The 27,574-nt window shown below is 47.4% G+C and overlaps 1 protein-coding gene across 2 annotated transcripts in view; it reads left to right on the top strand.

The window, feature by feature from the left end:
* Positions 1 to 27,574, top strand: part of TM7SF3 (transmembrane 7 superfamily member 3) — a 186,600-nt gene that overhangs the window by 47,928 nt on the left and 111,098 nt on the right. For both annotated transcript variants that reach the window (XM_029600172.1, XM_029600171.1), the window contains exon 4: positions 7,635 to 7,755. In XM_029600172.1, the coding sequence (XP_029456032.1) occupies positions 7,635 to 7,755 (121 nt within the window). The remainder of the gene's footprint in view (positions 1 to 7,634; positions 7,756 to 27,574) is intronic.

Genomic DNA, 27,574 nt, shown 5'->3' with positions numbered 1-27,574 from the left:
CCAAGCAAACACCCTGGGGTTTGTTGTCTTACAAACAAAAATTTCCTGGCGTGTAGCCAGATGGGTATAGTATCCACGTGCTAGCAGTTGGAGACGGATCTGACGTCAGCACGGGCGTATATATACCCCCACAGGAAGCGTAGCAACTTAGTAATTTCCGTCTCCAAAGCAGTTTGGAGAGCCTGCACGCTCGCTGAGCGTGTTTTCCAAATCTACTTTCTATTTTCTACTTTCAACTACAACTTCTACAACATCGAGCCCCGCACTCCTGCGGTGATACCCTAAGGTCCCTCCCCCAGTAGAGTTTCCCGGGGTGATTTCCATGATCCCTCAGGTCTAAGTCCTTGGTCCGGTGGCCGAATCGCGGCAGGGACATAGCCCCCGGGTGAGGCATACAAGGCGCCTCTGTCCCGGCGTGGACGAGGCAGCGGGTGCATATCCTCAAACGCAGCGGTGAAGGTACTTGCCCTCTCCCCCCGCAGCTGGAGACCGCCCAGGTTCCAGCCGAGGATCAGGCAAGGCGTACATCTTATTTCTGGTCTCCGAGGAACAGAGGTTAGGCGGCGTGGCACGCCGTGGAGGGCGCCATTTTGTGGGCCTTGTTCAGGTATTGAGCGCCCGTAATAGGCGCGGCTCTATTCCTCCTTGTGCGTATATTGCCTTATTGCTGAGAGCATATTGAATGCCATAGAGCGTGTATTGCTAACTGCATATTGCTGAGAGCATATTGCATATTATTATTGTGCGCCTGTTGTATTAAGCGCATATTGCTGAGAGCCTATTGCATATTATTATTAAGCGCATATTGCTGCCGCATATTATTATTATTGTGCGCCTGTTCTATTAAGCATATATTATTGCCGTGTCTCATTCAGCGCATACTTTTCAATGGAACAGAACGCCTCAGCGTCTTCAGCGGCGCCGCCTGCCTCAGGCATTAAAGCCCTTGGCCTCTGCTCTGCATGCCAGCTTAGAGCCACGCACAGTGAAGAGCCAGACTCCCTATGTGCCCAATGTGAGGAGGCCGTGGGACCCTCGGGCCAGGACCAGTCTCAGCCACGATTTGCTGACAGTTCCCCAGGGGCTACCCCAGATTTAGCGGGCAGTCTCGACCAATTGGGAATCCCGGGGGATCTTGTACCCCGGTGATTAGAGGCTGCTTCCATTTCCTGGGTGGATCTCTTTAAGGGGATTCATGCCTTTGTACAGATGCAAACGGCCTCCCGTCCAGGCCCTGTTGTTCCTGCGGTGGCTGCCGCTGCGGTGGCGGCTCCTGCGGATCCTGTTCCTGGACCCTCACGCCCTAATCGTGAGCGGGCCCTCCCGCCGCTGGACAGTCCAGATCAGTCAGACCAGGAGGTTTCACCAGATGAGTCCAAACTCCCGGACGAGGGGGAACTTCCCCCTGGGATTGAGCCATATAGAACCATGAGGCGGTTCTTCCCTAAGGAGGATCTCTCCGACCTGGTGTCTCAGTGTCTGGCGGAGTTGGATATTACAGGTCCCAGCGCTACGGTACCCTCTGCGCAGAACCCCCTGCTGGAAGGTCTTCGTCCTACAGCCCGCCACTTTCCATTCTTGCAAGCAGCACAACAACTGATAGATTTAGAATGGGTGGCACCAGTGGCTTCCTTCAAAGGGGGCCAGGCCCTGACGGGCATGTACCCATTGGCACCGGCTATCCAGGACCTGCTGGCATGCCCTCAGGTGGATGCCTTGATTAGCTCTGTGGTCAAGCGCACTACCATTCCAGTTGAGGGGGGGACGGCCCTCAAGGAGCCTCATGACGGCAACTGGACGCCATTCTGCAACAGACCTTTGAGGTGGCAGCTCTATCTTTGCGGATCGCGACCTGCTGCACAGTGGTGACGCGTGCCTGTTTGTCACAGGTTAGGAACAACGCTCCAGCAGCTGACATGGAGTCAGCTCTTTCGTTCCTCACGGATGCTGCATCAGACCTAGTCCGGACAACAGCTAAGGGGATCTCATCCTCCGTAGCCGCCAGGAGGCAGCTCTGGATCCAGAGATGGTCAGCTGATGCGCCTTCAGACACGCCTCACCAGATTGCCCTTTAAGGGCTCTTTCCTATTTGGCAGCGACCTTGATAAACTAGCCAGTACATGGGGTGCCTCTCCAGTGCCTAGACTGCCGGAAGATCGGTTCTGAAGGGGCCAGTGCGCCTTTCCAAGGCCCTCCAGGGGCAGGAGTTCCCAGCGCTTTGTTCCTTACAGGGGTCGCTAACAGGCACCACGTCCTCAGGCCAGGAATCAGTCCTTTCGGACCAAGCAGCGCAAGAGGGGAGCAGGCCCGGGCTCGGGTCCCAGCCGCGCCTCCCAATGAGAATCCGCTGATTCATCTGGGGGACGGAGCCATAGGGGGCAGGTTAACCCTCTTATACCCCAGATGGGTCGAGATCACGTCAGACCAGTGGGTCCTCACCATTATCCGAGAGGGATATTATCTGGACTTTCATAATCTCCCTCCGGACAAGTTTGTGGAATCGTCATGTCCCATACACAAGAAGGCAGCATTGGAAGCTACCTTGGCGAGGCTCCTGTCCTTGAACGCTATCATCCCAGTACCTGCCTGGGAAGTGAATTCTGGACACTATTCCATTTATTTCATGGTACCCAAGAAAGGGGGCACCTTTCGGCCTGTACTGGACCTCAAGTCAGTCAATCGATACTTACGGGTCCCAAGGTTTCGCATGGAAACTCTGCGCTCAGTCAAGACCACAGTACAGCCAGGAGAATTCCTCACAGCATTAGACTTGTCGGAAGCCTACCTGCATATCCGGATCATCAGCGCTACCTATGCTTCAAGGTTTTGGGTCACCACTTCCAATTCCGGGCTCTGCCCTTCGGATTGGCCACGTCACCGCGGACCTTCACCAAGGTAGTTGTCGTGGTAGCAGCGGCCCTCAGGCGGGAAGGAATTCGGTCCATCCCTACCTAGACGATTGGCTGATCAGGGCGAAATCACGAGAGGAGAGTCATCTGACAACAGACAGTGATCGCCCTTCTGGAAAGCTTGGGCTGGGTAATCAACCTCAGCAAGAGTTGCCTACAGCCTTCCCAGTCACTGGAATACCTGGGAGTACAGTTCGACATGCAGGCAGACAGTCAGTCTCACTACCAAGAGAAGGTTGAAACTTCAGACGCGTGTCCAGTACTTGATGGGAGCCAGTCGGCCCATAGCTTGGGATTATCTGCAGGTCCTTGGTCTCATGGCATCCACCCTGGAAGTGGTACCTTGGGCAAGGGCCCATATGAGACCTCTACAACATGCCCTGCTCTCTCGCTGGAGCCCTCGTCTACGGAACTATTCCACGCACCTGCCTCTGCCTGCCAGGGTCCAGACATAGTTACGGTGGTGGCTGCAGACCAACCACATGAGCAAGGGGTCAAGGATGTCCTCCCCCACGTGGACTCTGCTCACCACAGATGCCCGCCTGAGCGGCTGGGGAGCACACTGCGAAGGACTCACCGCACAAGGGCAGTGGCGCGGAGAAGAGAGCGTGGAACATCAACAGTCTAGAGGCTCGGTCAGTCCGATTTGGCATGCCTTTGATTTGCTCACAAACTGAAGAACAGAGCAGTCAGTGATGTCAGACAACGCCACCACGGTGGCATACACCAACCGTCAGGGTGGAACCAGAAGCCGACAAGTATCTATGGAGATCGCCCCACTGATGGTTTGGGCAGAGGCGAATCTTCAGGACATCTCCACCATCCACACTGCCGGGAAGGACAATACCACGGCAGACTTCCTCAGCAGAGAACGTCTAAATCCGGGAGAGTGGCAGCTGTCACCCACAGCCTTCCAGTTGATTGTGGATTACTGGGGGATTCCGGACATGGATTTACTGGCGGACAAGTCCAATGCTCAAGCGCGATCCGTTCTCCCATGGAATCGATGCCCTGGTTCAGCTGTGGCCTCCAGGGGCTCTGCTATACGCCTTTCCTCCGTGGCCTCTGCTGGGCGCCATCATCCACAAGATTCAGAAACACCGGGGCCTAGTTCTTCTAGTGGCACCAGACTGGCCAAGAAGACCCTGGTACGTGGACATGAGAAGACTACTGGCAGGGGAGCCCCTTCCCCTGCCTCCTCTCCAGGACCTTCTATGTCAAGGTCCCATCTTCCACGAGGATCCAGCTCAATTCTCTCTTACGGTCTGGCCATTGAGAGGGCTAGACTGAAGAAAAGAGGTTACTCGGAGCCCGTGATAAATACACTCCTCAGAGCTCGCAAGTTTTCCACATCCCTCACCTATGTAAGGATCTGGAGAGTATTTGAAGCATGGTGCAACACTCATGGCACCAATCCACATGTGACCACAATCCCTATTGTGTTGGATTTCCTGCAAGATGGACTTCAGAAGGGTCGCTCCATCAAGGTTCAGGTGGCTGCGCTGTCTTGCTATGGCCCCAGGAGGGATGGCAAGACCATTGCCAAGCACCCAGATGTTTCTCGCTTCCTGCAAGGAGTCAAGCATATTCTTCTGCCACTGAAGTGGGCTGTGCCCTTATGGAACCTCAACCTTGTTTTGGATTTCCCTCGCGGGATCCCCCTTCAGGGCCTGTGTCTCTGTTCTCTAACCTTGAAGATGGTGTTCTTATTGGCGGTGTATTCCGCACGCCGCATCTCAGAGCTACAAGCACTGTCCTGCCGTGATCCCTTTCTGAGAATCACCCCAGAGGCTATCCATCTTCGCACGGTTCCCTCCTTTCTACCTAAAGTGGTTTCACCTTAATCAGACTATATCCTTGCCTACCACAGCAGGTTTGAAAAAATCTGAAGAAGGACGTTTACTACGCCATCTCGACATAGGCAGACTGCTGCCTAGATATCTGGAAGTGACACAAGAACTACGAAAGACAGACCATCTGTTCGTCCTGCATAGCGGGAAGCGGCCTCTCGGCCCACCATCGCCCGCTGGATTAAAGAAGTTATCAGAGCAGCTTATGTGGAGGCTGGGAAGTCTCCGCCTCTACAAGTCGAGGCTCATTCTACCAGAGCACAAGCGGCATCCTGGGCAGAATCCAGGATGCTGTCGCCTGCAGAAATATGTAAAGCGGCGACATGGTCCTCCCTCCATACCTTCTCCAGGTTCTACTGTCTGGATGTCCAGGCTAGGGAGGACTCAGCATTTGCGAGGGCAGTACTACATGGTCCTCAGGCAGCCTCCCGCCCAGGCTGGGAGTAAAGCTTTTGTACATCCCATTCTTTGAGTCCATCTGGCTACACGCCAGGAAATGTTGAGATTACTTACCTTATAATCTCGTTTTCCTTAGTGTAGACAGATGGACTCGGCATCCCGCCCAGCTGCCTGCGTACATGGGTTTCACCGATTCAAGGTAAGCCATGTCATCTGTTTCCGTAAGAGCGTACACTCTACCAGGTGTCAACGCCTTCCGTTTGGGAATGCTGGCAGGCTCCAGCTATTATCAATCGGTCAGGGGAATCCTGTTTCACTTTTCACTGAGCGTGAGTACACACATCCATAACAGCTTTTGCAAGGAAGATTACTAAGTTGCTACGCTTCCTGTAGGGGTATATATACGCCCGTGCTGACGTCAGATCCATCTCCAACTGCTAGCACGCGGATACTATACCCATTCGTTCTGAGTCCATCTGTCTACACTAAGGAAAAGGAGATTATCAGGTAAGTAATCTCAACATTATTCATATACCTAGGACAAATCACCCTGCACCTAAGGAGTTAGGATATAGGAGTAGAGTTCCTGGCCTAGAATCTGCAGGCCAGATGGAGCTTAAGTGTCCAGGTAGGCCAGAAATCCAGATTGGGGAATTAGAGCTCTCATGAGAATTGCTTATAAATCCTTTAAAAGGGGACAGCTATTCCAGCATCCTCAAAGGGACTGTACAGTATGGTACCTCCCTCTATTCACTGACCTGCACTAGCTAAAATGAGGAGTTACCCAGGGCTTAATGGTAGTGGGCCTAGAGGAGCCATTACATGTTCATTTGTAAGTTTTAGGTAGACTATGTTGAGATGAACAGGAACTGAAACCTGGCTTGCAGTTAGGTTTCTAATCAGAGGTCTGCTTCCCTGTAATACCTCTGCAACCTACCACATAACAAGGGAACTACTCGTTATGAGGTCTTATGTGCGGGAGCCGACACTGAAGCAGTCTGTGTTCTGACTGCTCCCCTTTGGCCAGGCTCCCGTATTTTATTCTTTATTGTTTTTTGTTTTTTCACAACAATTCTTTTTATTTTCTTTTTTGTTTTGTTCTAAAATGTCCACTGCCAATTCTGTCGTCAGTTTAGCCCGAAAAACCGACCGAACCTGTGCCTTCAATAGTATTTAAACTTCTGAACATTTTTCTGCTGAACTTTTACCGCTAAATCCGGTTAGGTTCAGGTCCGGTTTGTCAGCCCGACACGGTCCATGTTTCGGCGGGTTGCCTGCTTCAGGGGCTGCGGGAAACTGGACAGGAACTGTGGCTACCTATGGACCTAAAGATATCGCATCTATTACGTCTAAAAGAACCTTGTCCATAATACATTAAATATGTAGGTACCTCAATGGTGAGCTATATCCGAATACTCACGGTTCCCGCTTCAAAATCTCATTCCTGTGAGCGACGCCTTCATGTACAACTCCGGCGTCTTGCTCTACTCAGCTGTCTAATAAGCCTTTGACGTCAAACTTGTGGGCCAATCACGCTGCCTCTCTGCGATCCTAGCACAAGCACCCTAGGGTGCTCTATTACCATGGGGATGTGACGTCACCTATAGGTGACGTCACATCCCCATGGTAATAGAGCACCCTAGGGTGCTTGTGCTAGGATCGCAGAGAGGCAGCGTGATTGGCCCACAAGTTTGACGTCAAAGGCTTATTAGACAGCTGAGTAGAGCAAGACGCCGGAGTTGTACATGAAGGCGTCGCTCACAGGAATGAGATTTTGAAGCGGAACCGTGAGTATTCGGATATAGCTCACCATTGAGGTACCTACATATTTAATGTATTATGGACAAGGTTCTTTTAGACGTAATAGATGCGATATCTTTAGGTCCATAGGTAGCCACAGTTCCTGTCCAGTTTCCCGCAGCCCCTGAAGCAGGCAACCCGCCGAAACATGGACCGTGTCGGGCTGACAAACCGGACCTGAACCTAACCGGATTTAGCGGTAAAAGTTCAGCAGAAAAATGTTCAGAAGTTTAAATACTATTGAAGGCACAGGTTCGGTCGGTTTTTCGGGCTAAACTGACGACAGAATTGGGCAGTGGACATTTTAGAACAAAACAAAAAAGAAAATAAAAAGAATTGTTGTGAAAAAACAAAAAACAATAAAGAATAAAATACGGGAGCCTGGCCAAAGGGGAGCAGTCAGAACACATAGACTGCTTCAGTGTCGGCTCCCGCACATAAGACCTCATAACGAGTAGTTCCCTTGTTATGTGGTAGGTTGCAGAGTTTGTGCACAAGGCAACGAGGTTGGTTGATATATACTCCCTGTAATACCTGGCAAGTCTATGCCTGAAATGCTGCATTAAACTGTGCTTTTGATCAGTGAAGGATAATTATTGGTTACGATGTACCTAATATCTACATGGGAACAATGCTGAAGGTATTAAATTCAGACTGCTTTGTGCGTTTCTTGCAGATCCCATCCCAGGAGGCTGCAACCTGGAGTTTGACCTGGAAATTGATCCCAGTATTTATTTACAATATAACTTGTATGAAACTGTTATAAAATTTGCTCCAGCCAACTTAGGATATGCAAGGTATGTAACAATAAACATAAAGAAATTTTGTTAAATGAAACTTCCTGCCGAAAGGAAAGGAACCTACTTCAAAAGCTCGTAACAGCAGTCTAACAGTGATATGGGGACCTTCCAGTCTTTTGCACAGAGTACCACATGTATAATCTAGCAGTTAGTGAGAGGTTGTCTATGTACATTCAATGCAGAGTTTCAGGTGCTCAGAAAATGGGTCCAGATGGATTTGATTATTAGGAATGTAAATAGTTGGATGGCTGGATGAGATTGTTTGTTTGGTAACTTGCCTGCCTAGAGTGCAGTTAGTGGACCGCATGTGTCCCCTAGACAGGATTTTAGACCTTGCTGGGGAGGATCTAGCTGTTGTACTACATGTGGGTACCAACAGTATATGGAAGATGTGGAAGGGAGTTTCTGCAATCCAAACTTTAGGTTTTTAGATAGAAAGTTGAAATCCAGAAAGTCCAGGGTAGCATTCTTGGAAATGCTCCCTATACCAAGTGCAGGCCCCCAGAAGCAGACAGAGCTCTAGAGTATTAATGCTGGATGAGATGATGGTGCAGGAAAGAGGGCTATAAATTTGTTAGGAATTGGGCAACATTTTGCAGATAGGGGAGCCTATTCCAAAAGGATGGGCTCAACTTGATCAGGCTGCTGGCACTAATCTTAAAAAAAAACAAAACAAACCAAACACCCACCCCCCCCCCCCCCCCCCCCAAAAACCAGCTTTTAAGCTGGGTCATGGGAGAGAGCCACCATTTGGTCAGCAGCGCATGGTTTGTCGGGCAGCATCTTCAAAGGATACGAAGAAAACAGAGCACCCTGAGAGAGAGGTTAGAATAAAGGCCAAAGTAGCCCAGATGCCTTCAAGTAAAGAGCATACTGAGTTGAGGTTACAAATTATCCCTGTCGACTGTCAGGAAGGTTATATATACAGTAAAAAAAAAAATACCTTGCAACATCTATATGGAAATGCCAGAAGTTAAAAAAAAAATAAATGGGGGGGGGGGGAGGTTAGAATGTATAGCAATTAATGAAGCGGTAGGCATTATTCGCATTAGAGACCTAGTAGAAAGAGGATAACAATGGGATAGTGATATCTGGGAACAAATTGCATTGATAAGATCAAATTCATCGGGGGATGGAGTGTTAAGGATATACTGATTGGGGTGTGATTACGTTAGACTCTCTTAAACCAGAAACAATTCAAATACAATTAGGGAGTTGCACTCTTTTTCACTATATATACAATCATTTATTTATTTATTTAACACTTTTTTATACCGACCTTCATAGTAAATAAACCATATCTGATCGGTTTACATAAAACAAGGGTATAACAGAAGCAATAAATAAAAGTAATTAACAAGAGAAGAGAATAAGATAGTTACATTTAACAAGGAGTAAAAAAACTTGAAGCTTAAGAGCTAGAAGGAAGTTAAAGGCCAAAAAATAATTAAGAAGCATAGTCCAAAAGGAATTTGGATTAAAGCAAAAGATGCTTTAATCAGTAAGTGCCAGAGTTATTAATCAACACATTAATTTAATCACTTAAAATAAAAGCACATTCCTACCACACTCATACCCTAAACTAGTCAAACTGACTAAACTGCAAAAAAATCACATGATGGGGATGGCCTCCCAAAGCATGGAACATAAATCGCCTCTTGTGTTTTGTGTATTTTCTGGTTCTTTGAGACTGGGATGGATTGAATTGGTGGTTTTTTTTTCACATGAAACACACATGGCAATTCCGTTAAAGTATCTGCTGCAAAAAAACGAGAGCAAGGGCATTTTCTACAGCCGCAGCTAGCAGACTGAGACTAACAGTTTTATCCAGTGTGCTAGACCAGAAAACCAGGTCTACTAAGGAGGGTGTGTTTAAAAAAAAAATAAATAAAAAAATAAAAATGTAGGGTATGGAAAAAAATTGAAAGAGAACCTACCTGAAGACTAGCCCCGCTCTCCTGCGGTGATATCCTCGGGTCCCTCCCCCAGTTGAGATTCCAGATGTGATTTCCGTGGTTCCTCGGAGGTGAGCCTCCAGTCCAGCAGCCGAATCGCGGTGAGGATCCTAGCCCCCAATCCTTCGGACGAGGCTGAGAGGGCAGCGGGTGCACCCTTGAGCGAGGCGGTGAAGGTAATTTGCCCTCTCCCCCTGCAGCCGGAGACCACCCGGGACAAAACCGGGAAGCGCCGAAGACAAGGTAAGGTAGAAATCTTCTACTCAAATCCAGTCTCAGAGGGTCGAGGACGACCGGGACCAGTGCCACCAGGTTGATCTGCCCTAGCTATTCAGAGTCTGCCCATGTGGAGACTCTCCGAGGGGGTCGCCATATTGCCCGTGTGCTCGCAGTCACCATCTTGGCCTACTCGCCGCGCCGTTCACCTCAGAGCACACATCTCTGAGCCAGGCGCACAACTTGTGCACACATAGCCGAGCGTATATCTACGGCACAGCCACGCGCACAACTTACACACTCAACCTAAGTGCACCGGAGCGCATAAGATTTACACGCCAACATCCATGGCACCTCCAGGAACAGAATTAAAGCGCAAGGCCCTCTGCCCAGCATGCCACATCAGAGCCGCACAAAGCGAGGAGGCCGATGCCCTGTACACGCGGTGCAAAGAGGCCCTGGGAGATCCAGCTTGGGGCCAGGGCAGAGTTCCAGTTCCTCAGGGTGCACCCCGGACCTAGCCAGGGGGACCCCCAAGGAACCAGCGCCCATATCATGGGTAGAGTTTTTCAAGGGGATTCACGCCTTTGTTCAAATGCAAACTGAACCTCTGGCTGTCCAACCACAGGCTCCACCAGAGGACCCACATGCTCCATGCCCCTCAAGACCTAGGCACAGGCTCCCTTTACCCAGAAGCCCCACCTATGGGGACTTGGACACTCTGAGGAAGAAGCCGAACCCCTAGAAGAAGGGGAGCTCCCCCTGGGGACAGCCTCACCGAACCATGAGACGCTTCTTCACAAAGGACGAGCTCCCGGACCTGGTCAATCAATGTCTGACAGCTCGCTATCCCGGGCCCAGATACTTCGGGGAACCGAAACCGAACCCCCTGCTGGGAGGGTCTTTGACAGACTTCTTGCCATTTCCCTCTGTTACAAGCAGCACAACAGCTGATTGACCTGGAATGGAATGCTCTGGAGTCCGCATTCAAAGGGGGACAAGCCTTGGCAGCCCTGTACCCCCCTGACCCAGTAACCAAAGATCTTCTTGCATGCCCAAGAGTGGATGCTATGGTCTGTGCGGTCTCTAGGCACACCACTATCCCAGTGGAGGGAGGAGCTGCGCTCAAAGATGCACATGACCAACGTCTGGAGTCCATCCTCAATCATTTGACGTCACCGCTATGTCTCTACAAATTGCGGCCTGCTGTACCGTGGTGACACATGCCTGCCTATCACAAACCAGGAACACCCCGGGAGAAGACATGGAACCAGCGGTATCATTCCTAGCGGACGCTGCCTCCGACCTAGTGCGCACAGCAGCCAGAGGAGTGTCCTCTGCGGAGGCTGCCAGGAGACAACTCTGGCTCCAAAGCTGGTCGGCTGACGCATCTTCCAAAACGCGCCTCACAAGGATGCCCTTCAAAGGATCCCTCCTGTTCGGCAGCCAACTGGAGAAACTGGCCGACAAATGGGGCGAGTCCCCATTGCCCGCGACTGCCAGAAGATAAGACAAAGAAATCAGCATCCCTTCCCCAGGTCCTCCAGGGGCAGAAGTTCGCAGCACTTCAATCCTTAAGGAACAACTATCAAGCGCCCCGCCCTACAGGCAGGAACCAGTCCTTTTGGACCAAGCACAAGAGGGGAGCCAGCTCAGGTACGGGTCCTAGCCGCACCACATAATGAAATTCAGCCGACCCATCCAAGGGAAAAAAGCCCATAGGGGGCAGATTAGCCCTATTCTACCACAGATGAGTCGAACCTCTGACAAGTGGGTCCTAGCCATCATTCGGGAGGGGTACTACCTGGATTTCCTACGAACCCCTCCAGACAAGTACTTGGAGTCCCCTTGCCACGACTCCTCAGAGGGTGGCAGTGGAAGCTACACTGTCCAGGCTACTGGCACTCGAGGCCATAACCCCAGTACCTCCACAGGAAATAAATACTGGGCATATTCCATTTATTTTCTTTCCCAAGAAAGAGGGAACATTCAGGCCCATCCTGGATCTCAAGTCAGTCAACCGCCACCTCAGGATCCCTCGCTTCCGCATGGAAACCCTACGATCCATTATAAGGGCGATACAACCAGGAGAGTTTCTCACATCCCTGGATCTTTCGGAGGCCTATCTGCACATCCCCATTCATCAGGAACATCAGCGCTACCTACGCTTCAAAGTCCTGAACCATCACTACCAGTTCCGGGCACTACCCTTCGGGTTAGCCACAGCACCCCCAGACATTCACCAAGGTAATAGTGGTGGCGGCGGCAACACTGAGGAAGGAAGGAATCCTTGTTCACCCCTACCTGGACGATTGGCTGATCAGAGCAAAGTCACCGGAGGAAAGCCACCAAGCAACCAGCAGAATCATAACTCTACTGGAAAGCCTAAGATGGGTAGTCAACACAAACAAAAGCTCCCTACAGCCCTCAGTCGCTGGAGTACCTAGGAGTCCGACACCAAAGAGGACAAGGTCAGCCTGACCCCCCCCCCCCCCACCCCCCACAAGGAGATCAAAATTGTGGAACCAGCTACAAACCTTGCTGGACAATCCTCATCCCACAGCATGGGATTACCTGCAAGTCCTCTGGCTGATGGCATCCACACTGGAAGTTGTGCCATGGGCACCAGCCCACATGAGGCCCCTACAGCATTCACTCCTATCACGGTGGAGCCCACGGTCCCAGAACTACACCGTACATCTATCACTCCCGGGCAGAGTTCGGACCCAGCTATGGTGGTGGCTGCAGGCCAGCCACATGAACCGGGGATCAAGACTATCCTCCCCAACCTGGACTCTTCTCACCACAGATGCCAGTCTACGAGGATGGGGAGCAACACTGCGAGGAGGCTAACCGCCCAAGGGCAGTGGAATGCAGAGGCGGGATGGAACATCAACCACCTAGAAGCGCGAGCAGTCAGACTAGCATGCATGCGGTTCAATCCACAGACTTCGAAACAAAGCGGTCAGAGTAATGTCTGACAATGCCACGACAAGTGGCCTAACATCAACTGGCAGGGGCAACCAGAAGCCAACAGGTGTCCCTAGAAATAGACCCCCTGATGGCGTGGGCGGAAGCAAACCTCCAGATATCTGCCATCCACATTGCCGGGAAAGACATCACAGCAGACTTCCTCAACAGGGAAAGTCTAGACCCAGGAGAATGGAGGCAGTCACCCGAAGCCTTCATGATGGTGGATCAGTGGGGGACACCGGACATGGACCTTCTGACAAACAGATCCAACGCCCAAGTATCCAGATACTTTAGCCGCAGGCGGGAACTGCAGTCCCAAGGGATCGATGCCCTGGCCCCCGGGGACTCTACTATACGCCTTCCCGCCGTGGCCCCTACTGGGTGCAATCATTCACAAGATACACCTACACAAGGGACTAGTTCTTCTGGTGGCTCCAGACTGGCCAAGAAGACCCTGGTACGCAGACATGAGAAGACTGCTGGCAGGGAACCCCCTACCCCTGCCACCACATAGGGACCTGCTCCAACAGGGACCGATCCTCCATGAGGATCCAGCTCTATTCTCTTACAGTCTGGCCATTGAGAGGACTTGCCTAAGGAAGAGTGGATACTCGGGGCAGTAATTGACACCTTACTCCTAGCACGCAAGTTCTCCACATCCCAACTTAAGGATTTGGAGAGTATTCGAAGCCTGGTGCCGGGACCGCAACATCATACCACACTCAGTCAAAATTCCTGCAATTTTGGAATTCCTGCAGAACTGTCTACAGAAGGGATTTTCTCTTAACTCCAAGGTACAGGTGACCGCACTGTCATGCTACAGAACAGAGAGCGGCAGCATAGCCTCTCACCCGGATGTCTCCTGCTTTCTGAAAGGAGTCAAGCAGATCAGACCACCCCTAAAGTGGCCAGTGCCTCTTTGGAACCTCTTGTTGAGGTTCCAAAGACCTAGATTTCCTAGCAGGAACCTCCTTCAGACCTCTCCACGGCCTGTCTCTCAACACTGAAGACGACCTTCCTGCTGGCAGTCTGTTCGGCCCGTCATATATCCGGGCTACGAGCACTGTCCTGCTGAGAGCCGTTCCTCAGACTCACCTTGGGAACCATCCAGTTACACACAGTTCTGTCGTTCCTCCCCAAAGTGGTGTCTCACTATCTCGCTACCATCGCCAGATGAGCATAAGAATTCGGAAGAGGCTCGAAGTCTACGCCATCTCAACTTTGGCAGGCTCCTAGTCCGATACTTGGAAAGGTCAGAATCCGTACAAAAGACGGACCATCTATTCGTCCTTCACAGCGGGAAAAAGCAAGGGGAAGCGGCCTTGCGAGCAACCATAGCCTGCTGGATCAGTCATCAAGGCGGCCTAGATAAAAGCAGGCAAGCCACGGCCCATTCTGCTAGAGCCCAGGCAGTGTCCTGGGCGGAAACAAAAATGCTGTCACCTGCCGAGATCTGCAGGGTGGCGACATGGTCCTCCATCCACACCACCTTCTCCAGGTTTTATTGCCTGGATGTTCAGGCTTGGGAGGACAAAGTATTTGCAAGGGCAGTACTAAGTGGGTCACAGGCAGCCTTCCACCAGGTTCGGGAGTAGCTTTTATACATCCCATTGGTCGTGAGTCCATCTGCTACACGCTAGCAAATGGAGAAACTACTTACCTGAATTTCGTTTTCCTTAGTGTAGACAGATGGACTCTGCATCCCACCCACGGCTGCCGTTACTCATGGAATTCTTGGGTGACATCCCCGGGAATGAGTGATTCATGGGTAAGCCATGCTTTCCTTCATCTAGGACACCCATTCTATCAGGTGTTGACATTTCTCGGTTGAGGGCACTGGCAGTCTCCAGCTGTAACCAATTCAACCAGTTCAAATTAATCAAGTTAACTTAACTTTATAACTTGGTGGTTTTAAATTATTCAGTCATGCATATATCCACAATGCTTTTTGAGGAGAATACTGAAAAGCTGCACTTCCTGCAGGGGTATATGTACTAGGGCTGACATCAGATTGAAATCTGATCAGTCTCCAACTGCTATCAGGAGTACACTATACCCATTGGTCTTGAGTCCATCTGTCTACACTAAGGAAAACGAAATTCAGGTAAGTAGTTTCTCCATTTTTGTAGATAGCAGGATGAATTAGCCATGCTTCCCACTCTCTCCTCCCTGGACATGTTTTCTGTTTCTATACACTTACGGTTGATGTCTTCTAGCTTTTTTTAATAACTGAAGAGTGGTCACGGGAAGTGCCGCACAGCACAAAACTTTGAATCTTGAAGAAAAGTTTCCAATTCAGTGTGCCTTCAGTGACTTCACCTAAATAGCATGGCTAACACTGAGAGGAGAGGATCACCTTGCTGGTGGCTGAAAGGAATCAGTAAGTTTTTGCTTGGGACATTGACTTTTTTAAAAGTATTGGGGCAAAGTTAACTATTTGGGAATATTATTTAGTGTGTTTGTGTGTTTGTGCCTTTAATAGTCAGGCAGTGAATAAACAAGTTAGACTGTTTGCATTTTTAAATAGTCAGTCAATAAGGTAGCAGTAGGTAGGCAGTGAATACACAAGTTAGACTGTTTGTATTTTTAGTCAGTCAATAAGGTAGCAGTAGGTAGTGTGTTTATTTTTTAAGTCTGCCTGACTATTAAAGTGTCCTCCAGACTTTTAAAGAGCTAAGTGTTTTATTTAATAATAACTGAGTGCATTGTATTGGGGAAAAAAAAAACAACCCACAAAAAAAAACCCCCCACAAAAAAGTAGCCAGAAGCTAGAAATAAGCTAGGAGCAGTATATACCAAAGTAAAAAAGTTGAATAGTTCAGCTCAGTTACTCACCTTGGAAAGGTGTTGAGGTAGTGTGATTAAGTTTGAATAGGGAACAACATTTGTTAATCAAGGGAGCTGTGAGTCACTCAGGCTGACTAAAGTTAGACTGTTTGTAATTCCCAACCCTCCCACCCCCCAAGCTCATCCCTTAATTTATAGGCAGGTGCCACTTGCACAAAAAAAAACAAAAACCCATCAACAAAAACTTTATTGAGAATTCGATCAGACCCCAGTAGGCCACTACCAGACATATAGTGAATTCACTAATACATTTAAGGAAGTTAGACACATTCCTACTCCCATAGCAACCTAAAACTTAACTAGGAACTGATCAAAATTGAGATGAAGGCAGCAGTCCAGCAGCAAGAGGGGGGCTTCCCAGTCTTTTGCATCGAGTGTCACATGTATGATTTTTTACCCACCGGTGAGAAGTTGTACACGTGCATGCGATGCAAAGAGCTCCTGGCTCTCAGAGAACGAGTCCGATCTCTGGAGGCTAGAGTGGCAGACCTGGAGGAGCTGAGGGAGACAGAGGTATATAGATGAGACCTTCAGGGACATAGTAGTCCAGTCCCAACTTCAGACTGGCAGCCCTGGTGCTGCCTTGGAGGAAGAAGGTCTCATAATGGGAGAGCACCAACCAGGTGTAGCAGGAAAGGATCCTGTAGCAAGGACCTGCTCTCTAGGTGATGCATTGTCCTTTCGCACATGAGGATATCTCCCAAGGGCCTACTGCCCATGAGGGAAGGGTTAGGTCGGCCGTCATAGTTGGTGATTCGATTATTAGGAATGTAGATAGCTGGGTGGCGGGTGGGCGTGAGGATCGCCTGGTAACATGCCTACCTGGTGCGAAGGTGGCGGACCTTACGCGTCACCTAGATAGGATTTTAGACAGTGCTGGGGAGGAGCCGGCTGTCGTGGTACACGTGGGCACCAACGACATAGGAAAATGTGGGAGGGAGGTTCTGGAAGCCAAATTTAGGCTCTTAGGTAGACAGATTAAATCCAGAACCTCCAGGGTAGCATTCTCTGAAATGCTCCCTGTTCCACGCGCAGGTCACCAGAGGCAGGCAGAGCTCCGGAGTCTCAATGCGTGGATAAGACGATGGTGCAAGGAAGAGGGATTCAGTTTTGTTAGGAACGGGGGGAGTCTCTTCCGAAGGGATGGGCTCCACCTTAACCAGGGTGGAACCAGACTGCTGGCGCTGACCTTTAAAAAGGAGATAGAGCAGCTTTTAAACTAGAACAAAGGGGAAAGCCGACAGTCGCTCAGCAGCACATGGTTCGGAGAGATGTATCTTTAAAGGATACTAATGATGCATTAGAATTAGGGCATCCCGACAGGTTCCAATAATTAGAAAAGTAGTCCAAGTGCCTGTAACTAAAAACTCACCTGAGCTAAAAAATTCTAACTTATCCCTATCAATTAAAAAGCAGAATAAAAATACAAACAAAAAACAAACTTTGAAATGTTTGTATGCTAATGCCAGAAGTCTAAGAAGTAAGATGGGAGAATTAGAATGTATAGCAGTAAATGATGACATAGACTTAATTGGCATCTCAGAGACATGGTGGAAAGAGGATAACCAATGGGACAGTGCTATACCGGGGTACAAATTATATCGCAATGACAGAGAGGAGCAGTCGGGAGGAGGTGTGGCGCTTTGTCCGGGATGGCATAGTCCAACAGGATAAACATCCTGCATGAGACTAAATACAAAATTGAATCTTTATGGGTAGAAATCCCTTGTGTATCAGGGAAGACATACACTACCGATGAAGTCAGCATTAAGCAAAAGAGCCTTCTCTACAGCGGGCCCCAAAAATCTGGAACTCTCTCCCACCAGAACTCAGAGCAGTGCAATGCTCATCTACATTTAAAAAAAACTCAGACTTGGGTGGTTCAACCAAGCTTTCCCATAACAGCTTCCTGTGGAACATCTCGGCCAATGATTACCCACCTGAGAGCTATTTAGATCATCTATAGAACTCACTTAATCTATGGCAGTCGAAGACATAACCTAGTCTTATAATTAGCAACTGTTTATTTAACCTACATTAGGCACTGTATCTTTTACTTATACCTATATTAGGCAATGTATCTTTACTGGTTAACCCCATATTTACTTATCCAAGTTATATCGACCTGTTCTTTGTAAGACATTTACTTGTCAATGTTATTGTTCTGTTAAAATGTAAACCGAATTGATCAGTAATTCTGTTATTGGAAAGTCAGTATATAAAAATGCTAAATAAATAAATAAGACTACAGTGATAGGGGTATACTACCGTCCATCTGGTCAAGATGGTGAGATGGACAGTGAAATGCTAAGAGAAATTAGGGAAGCTAACCAAATTGGTAGTGCAGTAATAATGGGAGACTTCAATTACCAAAAACAACAGAAGCAACCTTGCACATAAGCAAGTATCCACATAGACAGGTGCAGGAAAGACGATAAGGTCCCATTCAAAATTTCACCATGTATTTATTATATGTCCAAAAAGATCACAGTGCGTTCAAAACGGCAACTCCTTCAAGTAAACAAAAAGGTTTTTTATAAATCTGTCCCCCGACACGGTCCGTGTTTCGTGTTAACTGCATCAGGAGGGACCACAAAATTATAATCTCAGTAGTGGCGCAACCACTACTGAGATTATAATTTTGTGGTCCCTCCTGATGCAGTTAACACGAAACACGGACCGTGTCGGGGGACAGATTTATAAAAACCTTTTGTTTACTTGAAGGAGTTGCCGTTTTGAACGCACTGTGATCTTTTTGGACATATAATAAATACATGGTGAAATTTTGAATGGGACCTTATCGTCTTTCCTGCACCTGTCTATGTGGAGACTTCAATTACCCCAATATAGACTGGGTAAATGTATCATCGGGTCACACTAGAGATAACGTTCCTGGATGGAATAAATGATAGCTTTATGGAGCAATTGGTTCAGGAACCGACGAGAGAGGGAGCAATTTTAGATCTAATTCGCAGTGGAGCACAGGACTTGGTGAGAGAGGTAACTGTGGTGGGGCCGCTTGGCAATAGTGATCATATGATCAAATTTGATTTAATGACTGGAAAAGGAACAGTGTGCAAATCCAAGGCTCTCGTGCTAAACTTTCAAAAGGGAAACTTTGATAAAATGAGAAATTGTTAGAAAAAAACTGAAAGGAGCAGCTACAAAAGTAAAAAATGTCCAAGAGGCGTGGTCATTGTTAAAAAATACCATTCTAGAAGCACAGTCCAGATGTATTCCACACATTAAGAAAGGTGGAAAGAAGGCAAAACGATTACCAGCATGGTTAAAAGGAGAGGTGAAAGAAGCTATTTTAGCCAAAAGATCTTCATTCAAAATTGGAAGAAGGATCCAACAGAAGAAAATAGGATAAAGCATAAACATTGCCAAGTTAAATGTAAGACATTGACAAGACAGGCTAAGAGAGAATTTGAAAAGAAGTTGGCTGTAGAGGCAAAAAACTCACAGTAAAAACATTTTTAAATATATCTGAAGCAGAAAGCCTGTGAGGGAGTCAGTTGGACCGTTAGATGATCGAGGGGTTAAAGGGGCACTTAGAGAAGATAAGGCCATCGCGGAAAGATTAAATGATTTCTTTGCTTGGGTGTTTACTGAAGAGGATGTTGGAGGTACCCGTAATGGAGAAGGTTTTCATGGGTAATGATTCAGATGGACTGAATCAAATCACGGTGAACCTAGAAGATGTGGTAGGCCTGATTGACAAACTGAAGAGTAGTAAATCACCTGGACCGGATGGTATACACCCCAGAGTTCTGAAGGAACTAAAAAATGAAATTTCAGACCTATTAGTAAAAATTTGTAACTTATCATTAAAATCATCCATTGTACCTGAAGACTGGAGGATAGCAAATGTAACCCCAATATTTAAAAAGGGCTCCAGGGGCGATCCGGAAAACTACAGACCGGTTAGCCTGACTTCAGTGCCAGGAAAAAATAGTGGAAAGTGTTCTAAACATCAAAATCACAGAACATATAGAAAGACATGGTTTAATGGAACAAAGTCAGCATGGCTTTACCCAGGGCAAGTCTTGCCTCACAAATCTGCTTCACTTTTTTGAAGGAGTTAATAAACATGTGGATAAAGGTGAACCGGTAGATATAGTATACTTGGATTTTCAGAAGGCGTTTGACAAAGTTCCTCATGAGAGGCTTCTAGGAAAAGTAAAAAGTCATGGGATAGGTGGCGATGTCCTTTCGTGGATTGCAAACTGGCTAAAAGACAGGAAACAGAGTAGGATTAAATGGGCAATTTTCTCAGTGGAAGGGAGTGGACAGTGGAGTGCCTCAGGGATCTGTATTGGGAACCTTACTGTTCAATATATTTATAAATGATCTGGAAAGAAATACGACGAGTGAGAGAATCAAATTTTGCAGATGACACAAAATTGTTCAGAGTAGTTAAATCACAAGCAGATTGTGATAAATTGCAGGAAGACCTTGTGAGACTGGAAAATTGGGCATCCAAATGGCAGATGAAATTTAATGTGGATAAGTGCAAGGTGATGCGTATAGGGAAAAATAACCCATGCTATAATTACACGATGTTGGGTTCCATATTAGGTGCTACAACCCAAGAAAGAGATCTAGGTGTCATAGTGGATAACACATTGAAATCGTCTGTTCAGTGTGCTGCGGCAGTCAAAAAAGCAAACAGAATGTTGGGAATTATTAGAAAAGGAATGATGAATAAAAGGGAAAATGTCATAATGCCTCTGTATCACTCCATGGTGAGACCGCACCTTGAATACTGTGTACAATTCTGGTCGCCGCATCTCAAAAAAGATATAATAATTGCGATGGAGAAGGTACAGAGAAGGGCTACCAAAATAAGGGGAATGGAACAACTCCCCTATGAGGAAAGACTAAAGAGGTTAGGACTTTTCAGCTTGGAGAAGACGACTGAGGGGGGATATGATAGAGGTGTTTAAAATCATGAGAGGTCTAGAACAGGTAGATGTGAATCGGTTATTTACTCTTTCGGATAGTAGAAAGACTAGGGGACACTCCATGAAGTTAGCATGGGGCACATTTAAAACTAATCGGAGAAAGTTCTTTTTTTACTCAACGCACAATTAAACTCTGGAATTTGTTGTCAGAGAATGTGGTTCGTTTAAAAAAGGATTGGATAAGTTCTTGGAGGAGAAGTCCATTACCTGCTATTAAGTTCACTTAGAGAATAGCCACTGCCATTAGCAATGGTTACATGGAATAGACTTAGTTTTTGGGTACTTGCCAGGTTCTTATGGCCTGGATTGACCACTGTTGGAAACAGGATGCTGGGCTTGATGGACCCTTGGTCTGACCCAGTATGGCATTTTCTTATGTTCTTATCCTATCTACAGAAAACATCATTTATGGTAAGCAAACTTGCTTATCGGTGGCAATTAAGGGTGAACCCAAGTGTTTGAAATTTAGGAAATTGAAAGCAGAATTTCATTGAGCCTTGCAGATGGTATTTGGAGTGGAAGGATATGTTTATTTCATGTGCAGTTTTAATGTATTTTATGAATGTTTTTTTATTGCAATGTTTTAGATTCCACATAATCTAAAAATGCAGTTTTTAAATAAAATAGTGTAGGGAGAAATAGGAAAGGAATTAGGCTTTGAGGATAGGGAGTTGGGTTTTCAGTTCTTTTGAATATTTGGCAAATATGTATTGGGACTGTCTTTGTCTCAAGTGGAGGAGGGGGGGCATGTTTAGGCTGGGAGGCCTTTTTTCCTATAGCTTTCCACAAATACATATCTTTTGGGGATTCACATTTTTTATTAAGATTTATACCCCTAATATTTATAACCATAAATTCTTTGCAAGGATAGTTAATCTTTTAGTTTAATACTCACACTTGCCTTATTTTTTTTTTATTTTTTTGGAGGAGATTTTAATATAGTTTCTGATCCTGAACTAGATAGAATGCCTTTCAAACTGTCTCAAGGAATATCTCTATGCTGAGTTTATTTGTTAGCAAATGCAATTGTTGCATCTGTGGAGGAGTCTTCACCCCTTCAGCATTGATTTTACACATCATTCCAGAGTCCATGATACCAAAGCTTGCTTGAATTATTTGCTTTCAACTGAATCCCTTGTTCAGAAGCTAACCAGGCCATAAGAACATAAGAAAATGCCATACTGGGTCAGACCAAGGGTCCATCAAGCCCAGCATCCTGTTTCCAACAGTGGCCAATCCAGGCCATAAGAACCTGGCAAGTACCCAAAAACTAAGTCTATTCCATGTAACCATTGCTAATGGCAGTGGCTATTCTCTAAGTGAACTTAATAGCAGGTAATGGACTTCTCCTCCAAGAACTTATCCAATCCTTTTTTAAACACAGCTATACTAACTGCACGAACCACATTCTCTGGCAACAAATTCCAGAGTTTAATTGTGCGTTGAGTAAAAAAGAACTTTCTCCGATTAGTTGTAAATGTGCCCCCTAGTCTTTCTACTATCCGAAAGAGTAAATAACCGATTCACATCTACCCGTTCTAGACCTCTATCATATCCCCCCCTCAGTCGTCTCTTCTCCAAGCTGAAAAGTCCTAACCTCTTTAGTCTTTCCTCATAGGGGAGTTGTTCCATTCCCCTTATTTTGGTAGCCCTTCTCTGTACCTTCTCCTTCGCAATTATTATATCTTTTTTGAGATGCAGCGACCAAATTGTACACAGTATTCAAGGTGCGGTCTCACCATGGAGTGATACAGAGGCATTATGACATTTTCAGTTTTATTCACCATTCCCTTTCTAATTCCAACATTCTGTTTGCTTTTTTGACTGCCGCAGCACACTGTACCGACTATTTCAATGTGTTATCCACTATGACACCTAGCTCTCTCTTGGGTTGTAGCACCTAATATGGAACCCAACATTGTGTAATTATAGCATGGGTTATTTTTCCCTATATGAATCATCTTGCACTTATCCACATTAAATTTCATCTGCCGTTTGGATGCCCAATTTTCCAGTCTCACAAGGTCTTCCTGCAATTTATCACAATCTGCTTGTGATTTAACTACTCTGAACAATTGTGTCATCTGCAAATTTGATTATCTCACTCGTCTTATTTCTTTCCAGATCATTTATAAATATATTGAAAAGTAAGGGTCCCAATACAGATCCCCGAGGCACTCCACTGTCCACTCCCTTCCACTGAGAAAATTGCCCATTTAATCCTACTCTCTGTTTCCTGTCTTTTAGCCAGTTTGCAATCCACGAAAGGACATCGCCACCTATCCCATGACTTTTTACTTTTCCTAGAAGCCTCTCATGAGGAACTTTGTCAAACGCCTTCTGAAAATCCAAGTATGCTATATCTACCAGTTCACCTTTATCCACATGTTTATTAACTCCTTCAAAAAAGTGAAGCAGATTTGTGAGGCAAGACTTGCCCTGGGTAAAGCCATGCTGACTTTGTTCCATTAAACCATGTCTTTCTATATGTTCTGTGATTTTGATGCTTAGTACACTTTCCACTATTTTTCTTGGCACTGAAGTCAGGCTAACCGGTCTGTAGTTTCCCAGATCGCCCCTGGAGCCCTTTTTAAATATTGGGGTTACATTTGCTATCCTCCAGTCTTCAGGTACAATGGATGATTTTAATAAGTTACAAATTTTTACTAATAGGTCTGAAATTTCATTTTTTAGTTCCTTCAGAACTCTGGGGTGTATACCATCCGGTCCAGGTGATTTACTACTCTTCAGTTTGTCAATCAGGCCTACCACATCTTCTAGGTTCACCGTGATTTGATTCAGTCCATCTGAATCATTGCCCATGAAAACCTTCTCCATTACGGGTACCTCCCCAACATCCTCTTCAGTAAACACCGAAGCAAAGAAATCATTTAATCTTTCCGCGATGGCCTTATCTTCTCTAAGTGCCCCTTTAACCCCTCGATCATCTAACGGTCCAACTGACTCCCTCACAGGCTTTCTGCTTCGGATATATTTAAAGTTTTTACTGTGAGGTTTTGCCTCTACAGCCAACTTCATTTCAAATTCTCTTCGCCTGTCTTATCAATGTCTTACATTTAATTTGCCAATGTTTATGCTTTATCCTATTTTCTTCTGTTGGATCCTTCCAATTTTTGAATGAAAATCTTTTGGCTAAAATAGCTTCTTTCACCTCCCCTTTTAACCATGCTGGTAATCGTTTTGCCTTCTTTCCACCTTTCTTAATGTGTGGAATACATCTGGACTGTGCTTCTAGAATGGTATTTTTTAACAATGACCACGCCTCCCCCCCCCCCCCCCCCAATTCTTTACTCCCTGTTTAATGTATTTCCATTGTTTTTAGTTCCATGTAAACAGATATGAATCCATCTTTAAACAGGCCATTGATGCAATAGCAATGACCTTACAGATTGCTTCTTGTTGTGCCCTGGTAGCTCGTTCGTGACTGCTCCTCTCAAGTGGTGGATGATTCGGGGGTGAATTCCAGAGTCACCTTTTTAGCTGACATGGGCTTGAACCTAGTCCATACCTTGGCCAGAGGAGTGGCCTCGGTGGTGGTGGCTAGAAGACAGCTATGGCTGTGGAATTGGTCAGCAGATGTAATCTCCAAGGCAAATCTCACAAAGATGCCCTTTAAAGGATCAGTTCTCTTCAGAAGTGAATTGGAAGAGCGGTCAGTAAATGGGGCATATCTCCAGTACCCCGCTACCAGAAGATAGAGCAGTTATAGCACCCCTCGCCCATGAGCGGTCGATCCAGGGAATCCCAATGCTTTCGCCCCTACAAAAGCTCAACACGTCAGAGGTCTTTGTCCTTTCGGAGGTCTCGGTCCTTTCAGATTTGGCAGCCCAAGAGGTTCAGGTTTGTCCCAAAATCCCCAATGAGGTTTTACCGACCCACCCTCAGAACAAGGGTTGAGATCACTTTGGACAAATGGGTACTGGAGGTCATACGAGAAGAATGTGCTGGAATTTTGCAGCACTCCTCGGGACATATTCTTATATTCCCCGCCCCCCCTTGCCACTCCCAGTACAAGAAGCAGGCAGTGGAGACTACCCTGTTACGGCTTCTCAGAACGAGGGCTATAATCCCAGTACCTGCACCCCAGGAAAATTTGAGGTGGTAATCCATCTATTTTGTCATATCCAAGAAGGAATGTTCTTTTCGCCCCATCCTGGACCTCAGACTCAAAACAAAATCTAGAAATGCTTCATTTCCACATGGAAACCCTATGCTCCATGATAATGGCCGTACAATCACGTCAGGAAGGTTAAGAACTTTCCTATCTGAGACCTACCTACATATTCCAATCTGGCAAGGTCAGTGTTTCCTTTGCTTTGTGGTATTGGGTCGCCATTATCAGTTCTGGGCACTGCTCTTTGGCCTAGCCACCACCCCCAGAACACTTTCCAAGATTATGGTGGTCATAGTGGCAGTGTTGAGAAAAGAGGGGATCCTGGTGCACCCATACTTGGATGACTGGTTGATCCGGGCAAAGTGCGTGGAAGTCTCTGGGTAACCAACAGAGTGACCTCCTTGCTTCTGGAACTTGGTTTGGTTGAAAACCTGGACAAAAGCAGACTCAAAACCCTCCCAGGCCTTGGAATATCTGGGAGTCCGGTTCAACACCAAGCAGGTCAATGCCTTCCTCCTGACCATGTGGATAAGGAAGTCGATGTCCTAAGTATGTGTGAACACAATACATCCAATGGTGTTGCTAACTTCAAAGTCCTCTGTTTGGTGGCAACCCTGGAAGTGCCATGGGCGAGAGCACACATGCAACCACTTCAGCGCTTCCTGCTGTCACGTTGGAACCTGCTGTCTCAAGACTATGGTACATTATGGGATGATGGCAGTATGCTATCTGCTCCAGTGGTGGCTGCAGGAAGCTTATGTGGGCAGGGCTGTACCCCTGTCCCCTCAGAGCTGGCTGATCCTCACGACAAACATGAGCCTCCAGGGCTGGGGAGCTCACTGTCTGGAACTGAAGGCCCAGGGGCATTTGGACCAAGGAAGAGGCCCTAGTCCAGGTTCAAGTGTTCTGTGTAATGTCAGACAATGCTAGCTTACATCAACTGCCAGGGTGGAACCAGAAGCCAGCAAGTGTCACAGGAGTCGGTGGAAATAATCTACAGATCTCAGCCCTCCCATATTGCAGGAAAAGTCAACATCGGCAGACCTAAGCAGGGAGAGTCTGGATCCAGGAGAGTGGGTGTTGTCAGCCAAAACATTTTCAGCTGGTAGATCGCTTGGGTCTCCTATCAATCGACCTGCTGGCCACATCTCACACTGCAAAGGTTCCCAGATATTCTTCAGTTGCAGAAGAGATCAGCTGATCTTGAGTGTTGACCCTAGCCAGAAGAGGAGCTGCTATAAACCTTCCTGCCTAGGAGGGGCCATGGAGGGCTCATTTGCAGAAACGAGTGCCAAAGGGGATTAGTCCTACTAGTAGCTCCAGATTGGCCCAGGCATCCGTGGTATGTAGTGTAACAGCTCACTGGGTGGAGTTCTGCTGCTGGGGCTTCTCACACTGGTTCCTCACTGCAGTATTCCCAACATCTCTTGATGTCTGGATGTGGCTTTAAGGAAAGATAAATCCCCCACACACTCGAGTTGTAAGCAGAACTGTTCATAAAAGCCGCGGGGTTTTCCCAAAACAAAGTCCAGCCGGGGTGTGCCTGCTCCTGCACCCTGGCCTATGGTAGCACTAGCCCTGAATACAGTTCCAAGAGTTTGGCCTTATCTGGAACCAACAGCTCCTTCACATTCAAGCCATTTGGCTGTGGCTTTCTCACAGGACAAGCAGGATGGTAGTCCTCACATATGGGTGACATTAGGATGGAGCCCGATCACGGAAAACTTCTGTCAATGTTTCCAGAACTTTGACTGGCCCCTACTGAGCATGCCCAGCATGGCACTAACCATGCAGCCAGCAGGGGTCCCCCTTCAGTCTTTTTTCCACCTAGCAGTAGCCTCGCGGTTTAGGAGCTCTGAAGAGATTCCTGACAGGAATTTTCCTCACGGAGTTAATTAAACTTAAATTGCCCCACAGGGGTCCCTCTAACTTTTCTCAAGCTGCGGTACTCTGGTACGTTTTTACCTGTTTTCTGTCTATTACAGTCTAGTTTGGCCCTTGCAGCCTACTGGCTGTCAACTGTACCGTGGCTCGATTTTATTATTTTTTTTTTTTTCTATGGCCATGGCGTCGGGGTTTCTTCAGTGCCCAGACTGTACTCGCACAATGTCTATCACAGACCCTCATGGAGTTTGTGTAATGTGTTTAGGCCGTGAGCATGATGTCCTGACTTACACCAAATGTGCCCTCATGACGCCAGAATGAAGAAGATGGGACTCCTCTTCCGTGCTCACACCCCGACGCCATCCATTGCATCGATGTCATCGGAACCGGCACCGTCTAAGTCGCACCAGCATCGACCTCCGTCCGGTGACCGTCTGCCATCATCTTCACGGCCATAAACTCCTGTTACTCCCCCTCAAGATCGAGGGGATCGTAGGGAGAAACAGTCATCGGCATCGTAAGTCTCGGACCGTTGAGGGAGCGAAATCGACCTCGTCACCATCCGAGCCACCATCGAAGAAGCCCTGTCCAGAAATGGCCTCTAACATTCCTGCGACCAGGGCATCGAGGCTACCCTCACCCGCCTGTAAAGGTGGTCCCTCCGACTGTGCCTCCGCCTCCCTCCTCTGTCACAGAGCCGGGGCTGCTTGCTCCAGGTCTCCGGGAAGAACTGGATCGGCTGGTCCAGGAGGCCATCGACAAGGCGATGCAACGGCTCCAGGTTCCTCAGACACCGGCACAGAGTGGAACCAGTCATCGACCCAATGACAGCAGCACTG

The sequence above is a fragment of the Rhinatrema bivittatum genome, chromosome 4 (assembly GCF_901001135.1).
Source record: "Rhinatrema bivittatum chromosome 4, aRhiBiv1.1, whole genome shotgun sequence".
Taxonomy (NCBI): Eukaryota; Metazoa; Chordata; class Amphibia; order Gymnophiona; family Rhinatrematidae; genus Rhinatrema; species Rhinatrema bivittatum.
This window is presented reverse-complemented; position numbering and strand designations above follow the sequence as displayed.